Here is a 13,050-nt window from a genome sequence, read left to right on the forward strand (position 1 = left end):
GTGGGGAAAAACCTAGGGTGTACGTTTCCCCATCGCTGGAGCAGCAGGGGATGGAGCCAGCACGACCCTGGGATCGGTGTCCCGGGGCGGGATGGAGGAGCAAGGTTGGAGCAACCAGGTACAGGGCCAGTGCGCTCCTCTTCTCTGGGGAAACGGGAGACCTATTTCATCAGCACAGTTATACATTTTTTAGCAGTGCAAAATCCACATGCTTTTATTTTTTTAACTTTAAAGTGAAAAAAAAAAAAATATAAATTTGCAAGTATAATAAATGAAATGAATGCAACTGCAGGCACCCTGGGAATAGCGCAGGAGCGCTGTTTACAGAGAGTTCCACATGAATCCCATCAAGCGATGCAAATATTGTAAGTAAGATGTGACCACAGGTTGGGCTTTGTTTGAGTCTGATGCGGGTTGTTTTCTCTATGGAGCAGGATTACCACTCTGCTTCTAATTAGGCAAAAGGGAAGGAGATCCAAACATCCCTAAAGTTGTCAAAAATCAGAAAGAAGTCATTGAAGGCAAAGAGAAATTAAAATAAATCGACATTGGTATTTCAGCAATGCACAAGTCCTCTAGGGCTGTGGCCAGGAGCTTCACCTGCTCCAGCTCTTTCTGCATCACTGACGGCGTGACCTGGGTTTTTATTTCATTTGGTTATTTGATTTCATGCGTTTCCCTTTTAGACAAGTGGGTTTCCAAGTCTGGCGTGTTTGGTCCCCATCATGGGCTCCAAGGTGTTCCTATATTTTCAAATGAAAGCCCTCTCTAAAACAAGCAGTGGGTTGGGTTCAGGTTTTAGGGAAGCTGCAGGACCTGTCCCCACTGATTTCTCTTTTTTCTTTTAATCTGGATACATGAGAGTGTGCAAAAGTAGTTTGAGGCTGCAGCCCTGCACTTGCCTGATCTTATGCTGCGATAAATCTTATGCTGAACTGATAAAATGCCAGATAAAATACTTCTAAAAGCAGCAGGGAAAAATATGGTTGTTTTTTTTTGTTCAGGTTTCCAAAGCAGGAGAATTTTTGTTATCAGAAATAAGACAATGTCTCTGTGCTTCTTTCTCCATGATTCCTTGCTCACATTCCTTGCTTGTGTGTTTGAAAGCATAAAGGTTTATTCATATACAGATGTTTCCAATTATTTTCCTAAGAACAGTTCTCTCATTCATGCTTAATTTGTGAAACTCTTGTTCAGTTCACCCAAATCTTTTTTTATTATTTTTAATAGTCATACCAGCAGCAGTAATCATAAGCTCTGGGCCTATTTTGCACTGATGCAAATCACCACTTACTACTTTGAAACTATTAATGTTAGTGCAGTTGCGCACTGGTGGGTCCTGTAAAAGAATATGTTTTTTTGGTGACTGGAGACATCCAACCTTGAGCACTTTCCAACCCTTTCGAAGCCTGTGCTGTGCACCCTGGGTCCTGGTTTACACCCCATACCCCAACATGCCGCCATCCTTGGCCCTCCCAGCTTGTGCCACCAGCTTGGCTTTGTTTTGCCTTCATTCTTGATCATGATGTAGAGCTCAAAATGGGCTCTATAGCTCCCTGAGACTTAGAAACCAGGTGGGAACGAGATAACCTGAATTCAGCACCCATTCCCATGACTTGAGTTGGAAACAAGGAGAGCAACCTCACTGGCTCCAGCAAGGAACTGGGCACAAGCCGGGTTTCTGGTGGTGGTGGTGCCTGAATTAATTAATCTTTCTTTGTCTTGATTTCTTTAGCTTGGTACTGAAACAATTAATGCTAGCGGACATGTGGGGTGATTCACTGCTAAAACCCTTTGAGATCTGGAGGTGAAAGTTGCTGTGGGAGGCAGACAGAGGTGGCTGTGCTCTCAGCTGCCCCTGGGCACGCAGGAAGAACCGAAGAGGATGGAGTCGGGGGGACTTGAGTTGGAGAGCGTGGCCGTGCGCTTCGTTGTCCTTCTCTGGCTTTGCTGCCGTGTAAGAAATGAAAGGCACCTTCTGTCCCTTCATCTCAACAGGAGTACCTTTTCCAAGGCCCTTTCCTCAGTTGCCAAAAATTGCAAACCTTAGCAAATTTGGGATGTTTTGGCAGTGTTTTCTTCTTTGCTTGTGCGAGGAGTGAAGGCTTTTTGACATGTAAATAGCAGGGTGCCTCAGCTTCCCCCCTCCCCATGGCGGCTGAAGCATGTGCTCTCCTTAACTCCCTCCTCTCACCTGGTTCGAGCACGTCAGCATGCTGGTCATCCTCCTGAACTGCGTCACCCTGGGCATGTTCCAGCCCTGCGAGGACGTGGAGTGCCAGTCGGAGCGGTGCACCATCCTGGAGGTAAGGATCCCACGCTGCCCCGCGTGCCTGGGATGTGCGGGGGGGGGGTGGGGGGGTGGGCCATCCTGGGAGCTGGGGCCCCCACCTTGTCCCTTTTTCCCCAGGATCCAGCCATGAAAGCCCTTCCCATAGGGATGGTTTTTCCACTAAGCCACACTTGGGCATGCAAAGCCTGTCCTTCGAGGAGGCCTGCTGCCATGGCCCTAGGTGAGACTCAAAGGCTGACTGATTTGGACTTACCCCAGCAAGATCCTTTCTCTACACATTTAATAAGGGTAGGGGGGCCTAAAACTGGGCCTCCGGCTCCCACTGGAGGTGTTGAACACTTTTTAATTACAGGATGGCCAATGCTGCAGGGAACCTCTTGCTCACAGTCGGTCGGTTCCACCCCAGCCAGCTCACTGCCAGCATCTCTTGGATTGCTGCAGTCTGGTCTGTGCAACATGGCACCGGTGACTTTGCCATTTCATTCCCTTCTTCATGAACAAAAAAAAAAAAACCACAGGGTGGGCCCGTGCCTGCTCCTCTCCGCAGCAGAGCCCACCAGCTGAAGTCAGCACTGCCAAGTGCCAGGACAACGGTCCTTTGGGAAATGCATCCCCACACAAAACTCACAGACCCTTGTCGGCCACCCCAAGCTTCGTGGGGCATCACACGTGTCACTTCATCCCTCGCTGCGTCCTGGCAATCCCCTCGCTGCCATATGCCCACAGGATTCGTTTTGGAAGCACATCCCGGCAGCATCTGGTATGTGGGCTGCACCTTGGCGCTGGGCTTCCTGCAGCAACTCGGTCCTCAGGCTTGGAACCAACTTTCCTTGTTTCTAACGCATTACATCAACCCAGGCAAGGACTCCTGACATGTGGCAGTGTAACAGGCTTGGTTCATTTGAACCCCACAGAGATCTGCTGCTTTACTTCCCTCTGGGCATTTCAGCTGTATGGGAAGGCCAGTGGGATCCTTCCAACCAGCCTCTCCTGCCTCTTTCAAAGATTGGTCCAGAACTGCCTGCAGATGCCAGGAATAGCAGAGTTTATCATGGAACCTCTTTTCAATCTTAAAAGAGGATCTGTTCAATGCAGAGCCAAGTAAACCAGATGGATTGAGAAGCCACTAGGGGTTTGTTACGGAATGAGGTCAATTTTGAAGCAATTGTTGCTGCCAGAGGCATCCAGCATAGGGACTGTCTCAGAGGGTCAGGCTCAGGGATGGTGTGAAGCGGCAGCCAGAGGTAGCCAGTCCACCTCCCTCACCAGAAAATGTCACACTGCAGGCAGCTGCGGGCTAAGCATCCCTCAGAGAGCCCATCAGAAAGTGTCTGATATCTCCTTAAAGGTTACATTCCACATGCCTGCCATTTTTTCCGCATGTATTCACCCAGGTGGGACTTTGGAGGATGCCTGTCCCTGCCAAAATGTCCAGGCAGACAAAGGGAATCCTTCCTGGATGAGGAGGTGACATTATTGAATGCTCCTTATTTGTTTCCTTTTCTTTATAATTTAATCAGATCACAAACACACAGCTTGCATGGTCTTTTCTCCTCAGAATAGACGCTCATACGTCTGTGAGGAGCTCAGACACTGAATTTGGTTTCTGATACCAGCTTAATGATTACAGTGTATATTTGCAAAACCCGAAATGTTATCCCGAAGGGTTTACAGGCAGAAAAGGGCTGCAAGTAAAGCCATCGTTATTCCTCACCCTGTTGCAGCTTGCAGGAGGGAATGGAAGCCAGAACATGAGGTAGAAAAACCTGAACTTCTTTATGGAGGCATTCAGATGCCAGTTATTAAATGAGCTGAAATAATGGAGCAAAACTTTTGTGTAGTTTGTCAAGGAGAAGGTTGGTTGATAAAGCCAGCAGCCAGAGAAGATGGTGCTCAAGCAGCCACGCAGAGGTACGTGGATGTGCAGTGGGAACTTGGCTTCCGTATGGATGCTCTGTTATTTTTACCATTTACCCACTCAGGCCTCAGTACGGAAGTGCCAGAGACACAATACCAAACAGTATGGTCATTAAGAAGTGGTTTGAACAGCAGCAGTCATGTCTGGAGATTGAGAAGTTCCTGTGCTTTATCAAGTCTGTTATGCAAAACAACAAAGCCTCTGCATGTGATTTAAAAGCAATCTGTATCTCCTGATGTTCAAGTTTACAGGCACCATGTAGAAAAGAGTATTTACGACAAAGTCTATTTCAAGGTATCTTCAAGTACCTCCACATTCCATGCACGCACCTGTAATCTCCAGGAAGGCTGGAGAAATCACAGCAGTCCAAGGCCCCACTACCCTACAGAAGTCCTTCTTTAAGTAAAGGCTGAGGCATGTTCTATAGGGCAGCAGCTGATTAATTTGTACACCTTTATTTTCTCTTCTTGCTTTCACGATAATCTAAACCCCAAACCTTTGACTGTCATCAGGAGGTCCTGCGCTGGGCACGCCGCTTGCCAGTGGGATGCCCTTACAGTTACTGCTTCAGCCTCTGCTTGATGTGCACGTCCACTCCCACCTGTGTCTGGGTCTGTGGGCAGGAACCTGGTCCCTTTGGGAATCCGTGAAAGCATCAGAGGTGAAGCACATCCCTTGGTGTTAGATGGGACAAATTCTTTCTAGGAGGTGTGAGCTGCCCCGTCTGGAAACACAGCTTCCACTGCAAGTGCAGCCCCAACTGTACAACGATGATGTCCTTTTATCTTTGTCAGTAGATTAATAGAAGCTGCTAATTCTTCCCAGGCAGTGCGCTGACCCAGGAGCTGTGATCAGGGGATGCCGTGACCCCTCGGGTATTGCAGGTTTTATTCCCGAGCTCAGTAGGTGGCACTTTGGTACCAGTGCTTTGCCTTGCAGCATCTGCCAGGGTATGCAGAGTGCCTCTGCGGTGGGAGCACTCATGTCTCTGCTTCTCCTTTCCCTGATAAGAGAGCACAGCAGAACTGACTGTAATAATCTTTTACTGGTCTCCAGGCATTTGACGACTTCATTTTCGCTTTCTTTGCGGTGGAGATGGTCATCAAGATGGTGGCTCTGGGGATCTTTGGGCAGAAGTGTTACCTTGGAGATACATGGAATCGTCTGGACTTCTTCATCGTGATGGCGGGGTCAGTAACAAAACCTCATAAATTTGCTCTTCGCGATGAAAGCAAAAAAACCCCAGAGAGCCAAATCTGTAGGTTGTCCTGGCTGGTTTTCATAACATCTTGCGAAAGCTGCTAGGCTCAAGTCTCATAAGTCTCGTTTGGTTTCACCTCTGGCAACTATGCCAGATTATGGAGTGGGGTGTGAATGTCAGGGCAAAAGCCATCTGGTTTTCAGTAGCAATCTTTTTTCCAGTGTCATCTCTGTCAAATCAAGTGCACGCTGATCTAGTCCTTGTGATGGCCAGGATGTCCCAGTACTCGTGGTTAAGACTGCTGTCTCTGGAACGGGTGGTAAAAACATACAGTGGCTCAGCCCCGCTCCTACTATATGACACCATTAGAGTGAGGCAGAGAAGCAGAAACTGGCCAAACAGGGAGAATCTAGCCCAAAAATCTAGTTCAGAAGGTTGAAATCCCAGTGCAAGAAGCCGGCCAGAAGTTGACCCAAATTACAAGTGCATGCAAATGCCTCCTGTAGACTCCTCTTGCTTTACATTTTAATACCATCTCCCACAGCTGCTTATTTGTGATTTAGGATGTGTTAATAAACAGATATAAGGAAGATCTGGGTGCTTTTGGCACCAGTTCCCTCACTCCCATAGGGAAAAACTGAGTGGACTAAAAGCTTGGTAAGTGTAAAACTTTTTTCCATAAATCAATGGATTTTAAAAATCCCAGGTGTTCTTATCTGCTTAGTATACTCTAGAAAGGGATAGACTGTCTTAATTACAGATCTCTGCCTTATTTCTGAATTCCTGGGTTTGTAATGACCAGCCTGGGGTTAATTAGAACATTCCTGTAATATGTTGGGGCATTTTTACCCTCACATTAGTGATGTACAATCTTCACTGCACTAATGGAGTTTTGTTTTGCTCCATGTTATTTGTCTGGAATACAATTAGGAATGGCCTTACTGGTTTGAATAAAACATGAGCTCTCCTGAGCAGAGCTTCCTTTGAACCCGTGTGTGGTTACAGCCCAGGAAAGAACAGCAGGGACAGCAAAAGAAGCAGTTCATTTATTTTTTTTTCCCAAAGCTGCTGCAGTGTTTAAACCAGAAGTAGTAGGGGAAGAGCCAGGCTGTGGTTGCAGGGGGAACTCAGGATCAGAAATCTGCCATCCATAACCAACATGCCGACGATGTTTCCTCACGCTGAACCTCCAGGATGAGCTCTCCTGATGGGCGAGCAGAGGTTCCCCACATCATCGAACAGATCATCCCAGCAAAGTGGAAGAATAAAAAATAAAACAGCACATGCAGGCAGAAAGGCTGAGCCCTCTGCTCATACCTCAGCATCAGGTTTGGCACCAGGATCTTTGTTCACGCATCACCCGGGAGAAGAGGGAAGGTGGCTGGTGAGTCATTTGATAGTTTCCCAGGGCATGTCCCCACCCTTCGTGGCTGGCATATGAGAAGAATGAAAGCAGCAGAAGCACCAGGAGACCCCAATCAGAAGCCCTCCTGCCAGTCTGGCATTACTTCAGGCTGAAGATGAGAAGAGGAACGGCCCCTTCTCTGGCTGATCCTGGGCCATCTCTAGATGATTCCGATGTCTTTGAGCCATACCTATGACATTATTTCCCATCTCTCAGAATAGAGGCTGGTCTGGGAGCTGGACTGTCTGGTAACGCTGGTGGTGATCAAGGAGAAGCTGGGCTGGGGTCCTTCAGCTCTCCCACCACCACCGTCCAATCCAGCATCTGCTCCTAAAACTGGAGGTGATTTTAGCAGGGAACACACTACTGGAATAACAACAATTGCTTTTTCCAGCAAGTGGATGGATGTGATGAAGTTCTTATGAGGCTTTTTCTGATAAGAAGGGAAACAAGTGATAGGCAGCGCTGCCTGCTTTGTTTGTCTGATTCAGTCTTCTCAAATAAGCTGATTTGGCTTACCAGCAAGTATACGAAAGAGAGCGGAGGGTAAGCTGGGAAACTACAAAATAAACATATCTTCTGCCTCTAGCAACAGATTGTGTCTGAAGTTTGTTCCATCACTGAAAGCCCTTTCATGTTTTGCTCGCCTGAGAAATGTACCCTGGAAAATTTCAGACCGAATGGAGCTTACAACCTTTCAGTCTGTCCAGCAGCCAAGTTGAAAGCATTTCCTGAGCATCAAAAATGTTGTCCACAAGAGCTAAAACCAGAGAGGTTCCTTGTGCATCCAGTCCCTGGAGACGTTGCAGGATCATATGATATGCTTTGGACATCTTTAACTTGACAGCTGAAGGACTGGAAACTGTTCATGGTAGAAGACATCGCAAAAGCTTGTGCCTCCTTTTTTTCAGTACCCAGAGGCTGTAGGGAATCGCCTACCAAGCACCGGGTCACCCAGACCTCCAGTCCCTGCATACCCAGAATTTCCAGCTCCAGTAGGTTTCTGTCAGGCATTTCCAGGATATTCTTGGTTTACAAGTGTGATATGAGAACAGGACCCCAAGCTTGGCCTTGAAAAAGACACCTTTGGCTTTTTCATTAAGGTTTCAAATGTTTTCACTGCTTGTAGAACGTGCAGTCTGGAATCCACCAAGTGTTTCAGGTTGGCTTTGGTGGGCAGTGTAGATCCCCCAGAGACTTATTTTCAAATCCTAAATGGAGTATCATGGAAGCCCAAAGCATCAGGGTCAGAAAGTCTGTTTCCTAGGCTAAATCCTGGATTATTCATCTTTTATCAGCCCCTTTGAAACTCCAAGGATCAAGTAAAAGTGAGCTCCCAGGAGTTGGCCCTTTAGCACAAATAGTTGCATGTGCTCTTCAGAGTACAAAAACAGCTCCCACTGGAGCTTTTCATACTTCTTTTTCATGCTATTACTAGTTCAAAAACTGTATCAGTTACACTAAAATCCACTTACTCAGCCACCCGATAAATTGTGAGTGTGCTGTATTGGGACCATGCCAGCGAATAGATGCAGGCTTCGGCACAGTTCGGCACTTCGGGGACTTTAAACAATGCTTTGTCTATTCCTGCAAGGTCTGTTTAGAGCAGGCACCTGGTGCTGGCTCCAGGCCCCTCGGTGCAGGTGTGAGGGGCATTTCTGATGGCTTTCCCACTGTGTGGTCCTTCATGCAGCTCCAGGCTGCTTCCCACTGCTCTGCTCCGGCTGCTTAATGAACACACGTTAGATTTAAAACCTGTTTTCATGCCGTGCTGAGTTTTAAAGCTATTCCTCATCTTCGGCTCCGCTCCTACGTACAAGCTTTAAGGTGGTTTTGATTTATAAAGATGCACTAACTACTTCGGAAAAAAAAAAAAATGTATCTCTGGAAGGTTATCACTAAAAACAGCTCAAAATCACCAGGGCCTCTGTGCATGGCAAATTAAGGCCAGCGGGCCAGAGTCACCTCAGTGCAATGCCAGTGATATCGCAGGGTTGCACCAAAGAGAAGCAAACATCAGAACATCTAGATATTCCCAGTTAAACTTTGTAGAGCGGGGCAAGGCATCGAATACAAAGTGCAAAGCTCCTGCTAAGCAGAGCACAGGCACATGGGTGATGATGTGTCTGAGCAAGGTTGGCCCAAAACCAAACCCCCATCTGCTATTGCCTGAAATTCATTCAGCTGTTGCTTCAGTCCATTCGGTTGTTGCTTCTTGATGGCACATAATGATTTTGGCCCATCCTGGCTGCAGGATGCTTCAGTTGAAAAGCTCTCTTTCCACTGAAGCTTCCGAAACCCTTGGTTATGGCAGTTCAGCTTGTATTTGCCTTCCTCCTTCCATATCTGTTTGTTTATTTTTAAAAAAAAAAAAAGCAAAACAAAAGCTCTTTCTCCATGGGATCCAACAGCTTACTTGCAGGGCTGCTTTTGATGCTGTTATGTTATTTGAACAGGCGTGGTGAGAGATTTGTGACATATTTACAAGTGTTTCCCTGTAGTCAAACCCATAAATTGTAATTACAGCCATGCTAACTAGCCATAACCCCATTAAAAATCAACACTACACACATTTGCCACTCATTGCTATAAAAGAACAAGAAAACTGACTTAACATCCTTCCCAGCCTGGAAGAGAAATGTTTATGTGAAATGGAGACGGAGCATGAAAAAGAAAATGTTCCCTATTCTTAATAATAAAATGGAAACCAAACTACTTTAACGTCATTTGTCAGCTTGGTTATTCACATTTTTGTCATACGGGGAGAGATAAGCTGGCGTGACAATGTGCTGGGGTGCTAGTAGGGGGTGTAATACCAGCAACATCTTATTGACTTTGAGCTGCGTGGAGTTGTGCAGTGATCTCCCCAGGAAGGCTGCGGATGCGCCGCGGGCCGGAGCACGATAAGCTAATGGAAAGGGAGAGCAGCACGACTGCGGGAGCCGAGCAGATAGTTGGGGGCTCCCCCCTCTGTCTCGATTTCTGTGGCCCTGACTTTGCAGCAACTTGCCGTGCCAGGTTCCACTTCCCAATGTGTTACCCGTGCCTGCAGCCCGTTAGCCCGGGAGCGCGTCTGCCTGCCAGCCCCTACGCCATCGCTGCTCGCGTGGGCGTTTTCAATCTCTTCGAGGCTGAAATATCCCTTATATCCACCCCGTTGACAGCATGATGCACATTATAAGCTGCAAACACAGGGTGGGAGGTTTTGCAAGCCAGCACTATGGCTCCCGGAGCGCGCGGGCAGCGACAGCCCCAGCACCCTCGTGCCCAGAGACTGAGCATCCCACGTCCTGACGCCTTTCCTCTTTCCCCCGCAGCATGATGGAGTATTCTCTGGACGGACACAACGTGAGCTTGTCTGCGATCCGCACCGTCCGGGTACTTCGGCCGCTACGAGCCATTAACAGGGTCCCAAGTAAGTAACAACGTTGTCCGTGCCACATCCACATCCCCGACTGGCTGCAGCTGCCCCCCCGGGGAAAACAAGGGGATTAAGCCCCCCCTCAACTAGCCCTGCATGCTAAGCCTTGCAGGAGCTGTCTTCTCTCCCGTCAGTGAGAGCAAATTGATTTATTTTAATTTTTAATGGCAAGTTAGAGATCATTTATTACAATTATCAATGTTAGTAAAGGGCAAGGGAGTAAATCTCATACCTGGGGTGCCAAGTTTTTGTGGCTGTTTTCCACCTGTTTTTTGTGAACACTCTGAGGCAGGTAACTCTCTACTCCTACTGCAAAGTACGTAACAAAGTTGTTATAAAGAAAGGGGAAAGGTCAGTTCGAAGAAGGATCTTCTTGCCCTGGATGGGTTCCTTTTCCCTTCTCAGCTATTTAAGGTCTTTCCATTTCTTTGTGTTCAGGATTAGAAGCGCAGCAGCCTCTGTTGCTGGTGAAATACCACAGAGGGTTTGCTGTCATGTAAAACAAAATTGAGTTCATCCACGATAGAAAGTTCAAGTGGCCCCTAAATCCATTTTCAAGTGGCTTCAGCTGCTTGTCTTCTAAATCCAATTTGAAAGATGAACCAACAAATTGAAATAATTTCCTGCTGGAATCAGCTGTCTGCTGAGCAATCCTTTGCAAGGTACTAATTTCATAGCGCTTTCATCATTTTTTAACCAAAATCCACTCAATTCAAAATGCAGCGGCATTGTATGGAAATCATACAAATCATGAAAAAAAAAAATGTACATTTCCTGTTCTTTTTAAAAGCTCGTTTGAATGACACAGCCCTGCTGGTCCTCGCTGAACATCCTGCCTAGATTAATTGCCCATCGTGTCGGCACATCTAGGGACAGCAAAACAAACTCCCCCAGATGGGTTTCGGTTCCAGTACCTCAGATGAACATGCAAGGGAACAGATGGATGTTTACGCACAGGAGTCTTTGAAGTTTCTCTCTGAGCTCAAATTCTTCAGGATTTTTCTTTTAAAAAAAAAAAAAAACAAAAAAAAAATCTATAAATTCAACAGTGACATCATTAGAAGTTAGAAGCAAGACAAAAAGAAATGAGAGGCTAAAAGGGACCATTAAACCCTCTGGAGCTTTGTTTTCCTAATGAGGTTTTTGTTACCAGGGTTTCAGAGCAGCCCAAAAGCACAACACAAAGTTTTCCTCCGGGGTTTTGAGCGCGGTGGCTCCGTGGCCTCACTGGGACAGGGAGGAGCGGAGGGACGCTGGCACGAGCTCAGCTCGGAGCCCCCACAGGGTTTCAGGCTGGGCTGAGGACCAGGCTCGCTCCAAAGTTATTTAAATCCATGAAGCCCTTCGTAGCTCTTCCTTGAAACAGTGGGAGTCTCAAGCTGGGATTCAGCTGGGCTGAGAGCAGAAGCCGAGGGAATTTAAGGATTTACGTACCTATTAAACCAAGGCCCAGGGATCGAAATGCTTCCAAGTCTAGGTGAAATTTTGATCTGGGTCCAGCTTGTGTTTTCCTTCCTTAGGAGTCTGATATTGAAGCTTTGAATAAAGCCTTTTAGATTGTCTTCTGATACACTTGCCACTTTGATCTTTAAATTTTTTTTCAAAAGACAGGTGATAGAAAATGATCGATTTTTTTGTTAATAATATGTAAGATGAAATCCAAAGGGCTCAATCCGTGTTTGGAGCTAAGTTGCCCAGCTTGACGAGCAGCTAGGCTGGTCTTGCAACACTACCAGTGTCTTGAACAAGTGCCAGGGCAGGATTAGTATTCTTAGAAATATCTCAGTTCCTGGAGGGCAGATAATCACAGACTTGACTTGTTTATGAGACACTAACTTTTAACATCAGTACTTTTACTGTTTCAGACTGATATAATCCAGGGTCTGCAGAGAATAGATAGCAACAACCCTCTATTTTGTTGTATTTTTGCAGTTTCTGGTAATAACAGAGTTACATTTTGGAACAAGGTGCCCAGAGCTGTGACTGCCCCCTCCCTGGAAGGGTTCAAGGCCAGGTTGGACGGGGCTGGGAGCCCCCTGGGCTGGGGGAAGGGGGCCCTGCCCGGGGCAGGGGGGTTGGGACTAGATGATCTTTAAGGTCCCTTCCAACCTAAACCATCCTGTGATTCTATGACAAATTTCTAGTCTTTCATCCCTGGGGATGCCACAGCTTAGCCGGGGGATTACCTGGGACACCCACCACATCCCAGCCGGCAGCAGGTCCCGCTCGGCCCCGTCTGCGCCCTCCCCAGCACTGGGACGGCCACGCTCCCCTGGCCACCACACTGGTGGTGAGAGCGGGGTTTTCGGCTCAGTGGCAGTCGCAAAAGGACATCAAGCAGACAGAAATTACGGCTGGGTCAGAAGAAACGAGCCTGGTGTTCAGTGGCAGCACAGGAGAAGCAGGGACCCGTGAGAAATAGCCTGGCGATTTATCCCCGTGATGCCTGGGCACTTTCCTGGGTTCCAGCCAGTGCTATTAGCTCTTTGCTTCCAGGCACAATAAATTCACCCACAAGATTATTTAATTTTTATTTTATTTGTTAAGAAAAGAAAGGAGAACCCTGGCCAATAAAAACATCATCTCTATTAGAAATTATTCCTTGAAAATGACTGGAAAAATACAATTCCTGCAATTTATATGTTTGGCAGGGGCTGAAGTTAGGGGGTTTTTTTAGTAGTGGCCACTTTTTTCAAATCCATTTCACTGCTTTATTTTTATTTTTCTACTATGTGGTTTAAACCAGGCATCACATGGAATGGGAATGAAAAGAAATCCTGATCCTCGTTTCAGCCTAACCGATGCTCATGCT

General features: G+C 47.0%; 1 protein-coding gene across 4 annotated transcripts in view; it reads left to right on the top strand.

The window, feature by feature from the left end:
* The window catches only part of CACNA1H (calcium voltage-gated channel subunit alpha1 H), a 257,889-nt gene that overhangs the window by 126,836 nt on the left and 118,003 nt on the right, over window positions 1-13,050 (top strand). For all 4 annotated transcript variants that reach the window (XM_042798778.1, XM_042798776.1, XM_042798779.1 and 1 more), the window contains exons 3-5: window positions 2,195-2,306; window positions 5,268-5,401; window positions 10,135-10,232. In XM_042798778.1, the coding sequence (XP_042654712.1) occupies window positions 2,195-2,306; window positions 5,268-5,401; window positions 10,135-10,232 (344 nt within the window). The remainder of the gene's footprint in view (window positions 1-2,194; window positions 2,307-5,267; window positions 5,402-10,134; window positions 10,233-13,050) is intronic.

This window comes from Tyto alba, unplaced genomic scaffold (genome assembly GCF_018691265.1).
Source record: "Tyto alba isolate M040663 unplaced genomic scaffold, T.alba_DEE_v4.0 Super-Scaffold_28, whole genome shotgun sequence".
In the NCBI taxonomy this organism is placed as follows: Eukaryota; Metazoa; Chordata; class Aves; order Strigiformes; family Tytonidae; genus Tyto; species Tyto alba.